The sequence below is a fragment of the Prionailurus bengalensis genome, chromosome E3, assembly GCF_016509475.1.
Source record: "Prionailurus bengalensis isolate Pbe53 chromosome E3, Fcat_Pben_1.1_paternal_pri, whole genome shotgun sequence".
Taxonomy (NCBI): Eukaryota; Metazoa; Chordata; class Mammalia; order Carnivora; family Felidae; genus Prionailurus; species Prionailurus bengalensis.
The window spans coordinates 21,553,462-21,562,440 of NC_057357.1; the positions used below are offsets into that span (position 1 = coordinate 21,553,462).

General features: G+C 52.9%; 1 protein-coding gene across 1 annotated transcript in view; it reads right to left on the minus strand.

Annotated features, from left to right (window-relative positions):
- HS3ST4 (heparan sulfate-glucosamine 3-sulfotransferase 4) overlaps positions 1–8,345 on the minus strand; it is a 399,205-nt gene extending 390,860 nt beyond the window's left edge. Inside the window, exon 1 of the mRNA XM_043560257.1 lies at positions 7,612–8,345. Coding sequence (XP_043416192.1) covers positions 7,612–8,345 — 734 coding nt within the window. The remainder of the gene's footprint in view (positions 1–7,611) is intronic.
- Between the last annotated feature and the right edge of the window lie 634 nt (positions 8,346–8,979).

An 8,979-nucleotide genomic window follows, 5' to 3' on the forward strand; every position in this document is an offset into this window, starting at 1 on the left:
TCCGTGAGTTCGAGCCCCGCGTCGGGCTCTGGGCTGATGGCTCAGAGCCTGGAGCCTGTTTCCAATTCTGTGTCTCCCTCTCTCTCTGCCCCTCCCCCATTCATGCTCTGTCTCTCTCTGTCCCAAAAATAAATAAACGTTAAAAAAAAAAATTAAAAAAAATAAATAAATAAATGTGAAAAAAAAATTTTTTTAATAAAAAAATTTTAAAAAAAGAACGGAGGAGCACCTGGGTGGCTCAGTCAGACGAGCATCAGACTTCAGCTCAGGTCACAATCTCACAGTTCATGAGTTCGAGCCCCACCTTGGGCTCTGTGCTGACCACTGAGAGCCTGGAGCCTGCTTCGGCTTCTGTGTCTCCCTCTCTCTCTCTCTCTCTCTGCCACCCCCCCATTCACGCTCAGGCCCTCTCTCAAAAAATGCATAAACATTTTTAAAAATTTAAAAATATGTATTTTTAAAAAATTTTTTAAAAATGGAAAGAGACAGAGACCTAGTGATATCACTTGAGCCCCTGGATCCAGCTTTACCTGAAGTCATTATCCCCTAGACTTCCTAATTACTTAAGCCAGTAAATTACCTTTTCTGTAGCTTAAGTTCAATTTCTATTACTTGCAACCAAAAAAAATAGCGTCTAATTCATGCGTTGCTTTGTTTCCCCATGAATATGCTTTGTACATTCTTAAATAAAGGTTGAAAAAAAAAATTAAAGTGAGGAATCCTAACTAGTGAGTATTAAAACAAAAACATTCAACCGCCTGCTTTTAATTAATGGCAAGATGGGCTGAAAGGCTCCCTTAGTGAATTATAATTTCAGACTGAAATTCCCCAGACAGTTATAGAGGGAGCTTGTTAAACCGCAGAAACCAATGGAATCAAGAGATTACTTTAACAGGGCGGTGGTTCAATCGGTTCCAGAGATATCATCCATTATGCAAAACCAAAACCTTTAAAACTTCTTACCATACAACCCCAGCCACCTCTCATCCACCTAAAATCTCAAGGCCTCTCTCCTGACTCCGTTTAACAGTAAAAATGACTGGTGCGGTCAAGAAAAAGAAAAAGAAAAAGAAAAAGAAAAAGAAAAAGAAAAAGAAAAAGAAATAAATCGTGTCATGACAGTTGGAGACCACCAGTGAAAGGAGCCAAATCTCAAGCCAGGGTGTTTGGTCGGGCCTTCTAGAACAGTCCTGCATTCTCAAATGCTTTCAGTTCTGCAGAAAAACTGAAGGCAAGCACGCCCTTGGCACTCTAGATGTCTCTGTAGCTTTCCAGGCCAAGCAGCATCACTTCTCCTGTAGGTTCAAGAAAACGTCAGCGCACAAGCCCGAAGGGCCAGCCCATTCCCCTACCCCGTCCCCTTGGTGAAGGATTCTGGCGGTGGTTACTTCGTGAAATCAGACTCTTCTCCTTCAGCTCAAGTTACAATAGACTAAATTCTGGAATCTGGTTTTGATTATTCTCTAGAGAGCTACTTAAGAGCTGCTTCAGGGTTTGAAATCCCTCATTCAGACATAATCTTGAAATAAAAGGCTATATTCAAATGAAAAATGCATTACAGCTTTCTCTTTAGGACCTTTAGTACTTACGGGCAAGGAAAAAAAGAAAAGAAATGCAGGAAAAGGAAGAATGGCACGGGGAAAGGGAGAGAGAAAGACAGGAAAGAAGGGGCGAGCGAAATTTCCTACATCACAATTGCTTTCATTTTATCATCACATAACCCCTTTTGGAAGTAATATTGTGCCCATTCTACAGATGAAGTAATTGAGGCTTGGTGATCGCAGGAGGAAGATGCCGTGGCTTCTGACTCAGAGGCGGATATAAAAACATGCTCTGAAAAATGCTGCTTCACCCTACTGGCTTCCTCCCTCCAAAAAGTCTAACACAGAAGTTGGCTCTAGGACCAAAGTATTTCCGCGGATGGACCCTATGGAGACAACATAGTCTCATCTAAAAAACGGAAAAATAACTTTTTTAAAGAAAGAAACAAAGTAATCTGAGGTCCAACAGAACTAGCAACATGGCAGAGCAAAAGCTAGAACCCAATTATTCCATCTCTCAGGTCTTACTGAACCCACCTGACCGGAATCTATTTTATAGGTGCAATTCATCTATCCGGATCACATACCGGCACTCCTGATTAATGAGGGAACAACTGAAGAGTTGTCCCGCCTTCAAGAAAACGCTCACTGGAAACAAAAGAGAAATTTATTTGTGACCTGTCTTCCTCCGCCTCAATGTTCCTGTGTATATCCCGTTCCTTTCGTTATTGTTGCAATATATCTGGGAGGTATTTCCCCCTTGCTGTTGCAAAATCTGAAAAGGGGCGGAAAATCTACACTGAAATAAGCACATGGAAGCCACAATTCTGGCAACTGCCAAGGGTATGGGTATGCCAGTTCCGAAACGAGTTTAAACCAGAGGTCGCAAACTGGTAGCGTATCCAGCCCACAGACGTGTTCTGTTTGTCCCACGGTGCTGGCCCACACAACGCTTTTAAGAAATTTTCATCTGTTTGCCAATGCTAAAAACCAAGAGCTTTCACATCAAAGCCCTCCTCTTGACCAAACGGAGGATGTGGGGATATCTGCACGTGGAAGGGGGTAGCTGGATCAGAGAGCAGGAGCCGTGACCTGTAGACAGAGCACACGCCCCAAGTTTCTCCCCGCCTGGTCTATTTCACTGGGTATCTGAGTTGGTGACCCGTGGTTGAAAAGGTCAAGCAGCTGTAGATTGCAAAGCCAACCAATCATTATTAGACTTTTCCCAAAAACATCCCCACTAAGAGACTCGTCTGTCAATATTAGGACAGCTGTGATCAAAGGTAAAGCATATGAGACCAAAATGATTTGAGAAATTAAAAAAAACAAAAAAAAACCCGTAGTTGGGTCTATTTGGATTTCTGCTCTAGGATACTCATTTTTTCAGAAAATACACTCACCTTTATTACTTCATTTATTCCTCCCAACAACCTTGCAAGGAAGGAATTATTCCCAGATAAACAAACTGAAACTGGGTGATGTCAAATCAGCCATCTCTCCAAAAATTATCCAACCAGTAGGTTGTAAAACCACATTTTGAACCCAGTTTTGTCCATCTACAAACGCTGTGCTTTGGGAATAATGAAAGAACACTGTATAAAGCCACAAGGCTTGATTCCACCTCAGGGCCTTTGCACCTGCTCTCCCCCCACGCCCGTTGGAAACCTCTTTACCCAGATCTTTACGTGACAGGATCTTAACTCTTTCACTTCGTTTGCATCACCCTCACAGAGAAGTTTTCCCCAGCCATCTGATCTAATGTAACACAGGCGTGCATACACGCACACACACCAATTTCCCTCTAGACCTCTACTATTCAAAGTGAGGTCCAGAGATCAGAAGTTAGAAATGCAGGCTCTCAGGCCCCTCCTTAGACCCGCTGAATCAGAATCGCGTATGTTAACAGCATCCCAGGTGATCCACACCCACTTGAAGTTTAAAAAGCACTGCTCTACTAGGGGCCCTGCCCAGTGGAAATATAACCTGAGTCACGAGTGTCGTTTTGAATTTTCTAGTAGCCGCATTAAAAATGTGAAAAGGAAGGCTGTTTGCGGTCTCCCCTCCCCACCACCAAAATGTCAGTTTCAGGAGCACCGAGTGCTTACTCGCCACTTTACCCCGTCCTGAAAACAGTACCAGGTACGTGCTAAATATCATCACATGTTTGTTAAACGTAAGAAGGTAGTATTTTACGTGGGGCGGGAAGAAAGTAGCACCATGAGATTGGACAGATGTGGGCAGCTCAACCACGGACCAGCTGAGCAATCCTGGGCAAGGGATTGGTCCAGGAGCCACCTGTAAGTTCACAGCCCTCACCGTTACGCTCAGATGTGATAGGACATCTACAACGTGCCAGCCGCTGTAAGTCACAGGTATTCCATAAATGCCAGAGCCTTTCTGGCGTCCACCCTCATTCTCTCTCCAGATTCCACGTGCACCCAGTGCTGCTGTGACCACGTTCCTCTGGGAAGCAGGAGCCAGGCCATGGGAACCATTTTTCTGAGTGATCTTCCCCAGCCAGGGGGCTGAGCGTATCAACTGTTGGCAGCGAAGACAGCTTGAAACCAGGGAGGGTCGCTTCCCGTCGCCCTGGAGCTGAGTGGTTTCCAAAGCAAAGCAGTCACACGGTGCCTGTACAGCCTGTAAACCACAAGGGAGGCAGCACCTCAAGGCAGCCCTGTCACCGTGATGAGTTAGTTCTGCTGGGTCGGCCCGCCACCAGGTCCCGCCCCTTAGAGGAGTATGAGGTCTGTGCCCAGACACAGCTTGGATCAGCCCATTCTGAAAGGTGCATTGTGGCTCTGCCTTTTTCCGTTATTGGTTTGGGGGGGGGGGGTGGGGAGCGGAGGGTTGAGTCTACCCCCCCACCCGTTAATCACTGGCCTGTGTCAATCCACCAAGGGAGGCTTGCTTCTCCCCAGCTTTTAACACCCCCCATCCTAATCCATTAGTCTATCTTGCCCGGAAATCGGATGCACATGTCCTAATCTCAAAAGTGTTTTTAAATCACATTAGATCAACAGCAACGGGAGAAAGCAAAACCCGGATTTAGACATGACTGGTGCGGCACCGAGAAAATAAAACTCCCAGGGCTGCTTAGCCGGGATGGGAGGAAAGCCCGAACCAGTGTCACCCAAGCACCTGCCCCAAGTTCTTCTCCCTCTGGCTGAAAAAACAAACACCAGAAACACTCGCAGAATTAGCAGCCTATGGGGAAGCGCACGGCAAAGAAAAGGAAAGAGAACAAGTCGGGGAGAATCAAAACCTCCCATCAGCCTGTGGCCCTCTCATCTGGCAAGCAGAGGAAGATGTTGCACAGACCACACCGCGGGTGGCGAGCAAGCGTGACCGGTCAAGTACACACGCGACCGCGTAGAGATGCAGCTGTCCGACTCTTGGTTTCCGCTCGGGTCATGATCTCAAAGCTCCGTGCGTTCCAGCCCCCTATCGGGCTCTGCACTGACAGGTGCAGCCTGCTTGGGATCCTCCCTCTCCCTCTCTCCGTCCCTCCCCCACTCGCGCTGCCTCGGTCTTTGTCAAAATAAATAAATAAACGTAAAACAAAAAAGAAGAGAAAAAAAACGGTGCGGTTGGACCAGAGACACAAGAGGAAGGGTTTCTCTTACTGGTCTGACCTGATGCCACTGTTTCCTCTTCTACGTTATAATGAGGATGTCATCCCTCTTCCTCCAAGGGAGAGAGAGAGAGAAGAGCCCGAAGACAGAGAGCCTCTGAACATCCCACAAACAAGCCTCCAAGCACTGCTGTCCCTGGTAAGGCTGGAGAGGTATCCACGCAGCCCCGGCACACTCCCAGGGGCCCAAAGGGGTTTCTAGAAGACTTAGCAGCCAGGTCGGGGTGGCTAACGATACCCTCTGCCTTACGGAGATGCTTCTCGGGCATTTGCAGTCAGCACCACTAAGCACTGTAAGGATCTGCCACGGGAGAGACACTGGGGTAGAGGATGGGGCACGCAGAGAAATCGCATGGTCCTCCCAAGTGAGGATCAAGGGAATCTGCCCGTGTCTTCAGTAGAACAGTTCTGCAGATGGGTACCAAACATTCACACTCAGCCCCGAACACCACACCAGGGATGGCTGGGAGGACCACAGTGCTGGGATAGTCGCTTCCACAGCCGTATCATAGCAGTCTCCACGCCCTCTCCTCCCAGCCGCGGTATGCAAGAACATTAAGAAAACCTGGCATCTCCTAGCTCCTCGTTCAGAAAATCCCCCAGCCCCGTGGACGGGACCTCCTGACCCACATTCCACCCTGCAATCCTTCATCCAACTTTAAGTCGTCTGAATAAAACACTCCCTTTTCTATTTCCAGCTGCTGCAAAGCAACCCTAACACATGTTGGAAAGATGTGATCTTTATGCCTCTCTCTCCCCCGAAATGGCACTGGACACTTCTCCTGAGATACACAGCTTTAAAATTAGAATTGGAAAAAGCCACCGTTTCCCTCGTAGGGCCGAAGCTACCCCACGGCAGAGACCAGAATGCCCCCCCGCCAAACCAACCAAGCCAACGAAACCAACCAAACGCAGCCCTCCCAGACATCATACCCCCTCTCTATTTTGCTGTTGTGGCGCTAATCATTCTAACACCTTTTTAATTATAATCGCAAACTGGAAGCCATGGCTTGTGATGTTATAAATACTGATTTTCCAGTTAAATTAGGCATTTGCTGTTTTATGTTTTGATAGGAAGGGGCTGTTTGAAGCCTCCTAAAATATTGCAATTAGTTCTCACTGTTGAAACAGACAAGACATTAACAGACACATTTGCTGTTTCGGTTTAATGTGCTGGAATGTTTATGCCTAAGTGTACTTCTCTCAAGCTTTGAAAGCATAAGGCATGTTTTTTAAAGTGGAAGAAATCAATCACAATACACCCATTTATTATCTTTTTTTTTTTTAAGTTAAGCTATTTCTAAAACTTTCCCAGGCTGTAATTTAAACTTGGAAAGCAAAGCTCTTCAACAGGAAGGAGACTTATCAGGAAACAACCCTTGTATTTTACCTACTGGCTCGGTTAAGATGATAACATCACTTTAGCTGACAAAGCCTGTGTTTCTGTTTGACAATTGCAATTAATTACTGAGAGGCAGCCGAGATGGGGCCAGCCATCCAGATCTGTTTTCCAGAGAGATATAAAACCAGAGGAAAGAAGCAAAGAAAAAACACACCCCAAAAAAAAGCAAAGGAGGTTTGCATTTTAGCATCTACACCAGTGTCGTGTTCAATGTTATGGCAAGAAAGCTGGATTATTAATTTATGTTACCTGCACCTAACTTTCTACTCCGCTCTTCTCCCTTCTTCTCCCCACTGGCAGAGGGTGGAAAAGGCGAGAGGTGAACGTTTCACAAGACAGAAGCTCCAATCTGTAGCGAAGGAGGCGCGGGTTACAGAAAGGGCACGGGCACGGGGCACCAACTGGTGCTCCCAATGCAAAACCTACCCAGCGGGTGGATAGAAAGTTCTGGAGATGGGGGCACCCTCCGTCTTTACTAGAAAGCCAGAACTGGCCAGCATCGCCTTGTTTAACCGTTCCCGGGTCATTTGGCTCTAACCTGAAAAGACTAAAGTTGGATTCCAGCCACGCAAATGCGTTTCGGGGCGATTCTGAGACATTCCAGGGGATCTCAAAGCCCCTAGATCAATCTCGCTACCCTGCTTCATCCCCCCCGCCGGCGTCCCCACACCCGGAAGCGCAGAGCCCCGCCAGAGCCAGGGCTGGGAAACACCCCGCGGGCACGAAGGCTGGGGATTCCCAGGCTCGGAGCTGGGCAGACTCGGAAGGCACCTCCCCGGACGAGGAGCCTCGAGGCGGGCCGGGCAAGGCGACACCTCCACCCCTCGCCCTGAAATAGAGTCCTCCTTGACCGGCGTCCGGCCCCTCGCCGCCGCTCCCCCAGAGCAGCCCCCGCCGGGGCTTGACAGAGCCCCCGCTGGGGCCAAGGGCTCCCCGGACCGCGGCGCCCGGGTGTCCGAGGGCCCGGAAAAGCGGCGGCTCGCCCTGCGGGTCTCGCCGCGCGTCCACCCCTCCCGCCGCGCCCAGGGTCCTACCTGTACCACTCCAGCCCCTTCTCGTAGTTCCTGTCGAAGAAGTGCGGCTCTACGCCCACCGCCCGCACGTCCGGGTGTACTCGGATCGCCTCCAGCAGCGCGCGGGTCCCTCCTTTCTTGACCCCGATGATGAGCGCCTGTGGCAGCTTCTTCTCCCCGTAGTCGGGGGTGCCGGCGGCGCCGCCCCTCTCGCTGCTCCCGTTGGCCGCTCTCCGGCCTGCGAGCTCCTCGTCGGTGGTGCTGGACTCCTGCGCTTCCCTCTCCAGCAGCGCGCTCTGCGCCGTGATCATCTCGCCGGGGGCCAGCGGGGTCCGGAGCCAGGCGTCGCGGGCGCCCCCGCCGCCGCTCGCCAGCCCCCAGCCGTCGGCCCCGGGGGCGGCGGGCTGCTCGGGGGGCTCGGGCGGCTCCCCGCGGCTCGCGTTGTCCGGCGGCGGCGGCGCGGGCGGCTGCGAGGGGGCGCCGAGGCGCACGGGGGGAGGCGGCAGAGAGGGTGGCGGCGGGCTCGGCGGGGGCTCGGCGGCGGCGCCCGGCGGCTCCTGCAGCGCCAGGGGGAACTGCAGGGAGCCCGAGCCGCCCAGGAGGCTGTAGCACAGGTAGGTGACGGACAGGGACAAGGTGCACATAAAAAGCAGCTTGCGCGCCGGCGGGCCCTTAGCAGAGGCGCCGGGCGGCGGCGGCGCGGCGAGAGGTGGAGGCGGAGGCGGAGGCGGAGGAGGTGCGGGCCACGGGGCCATCGCGGCTCCCGGCTCGCGGCGGCGGCGGCGGCGGCGGCGGCCCCCGGCGCTGCCCGGACATGGTTTCAGCCGCCGCCCCCGCCGCCGCCGCCGCCGCCGCCGCCGCCGCCGCCGCTGCCCAGCCGCCCCGGCTGCATGAAGCGACGCCGCTGCGCCCCCGGCCCTGGCCGCTGTCCCGCTGCGCCGGGGGGGAGCCCGGCCGCATGGCCCCCCCCCCGCCCCACTCTTCCCGCGGAGTCCGGGCGGCCCCCCCCCAACCACCACCACCCCCCTCAGCCGCCGGCAAGGGGACCGAGGGGGGCGCGCGGACCCGCCGGCCGCACCTGCTCCGTCTGCGGCGCCCCCGCTTCCCCGGCTCCGCCGCGGCTCCTGCTTCAGCCCCGGCCGCCGCCGCCGCGCGCTGTTGCGGCCCCGAGTTCCTTCCCCGCTGCTAACTTTCTGCCGGGAGAGCGGAGAGGCGCGGAGGGGAGGAGGAGGGGGGCCGGGCGCGCGCCCCGCGCCGCCGAGGGAGGGGGAGTGCGCCTCGCGCGCGCCTGCGGAGGGGGGCGCGGAAGCGGAGGCGTGCGCTGGGGCTGGGGCGCCCGGGAGAGCGGAGATCGCGCCCCCCCCCAGACACGCGGCGCACTGGAGGCGT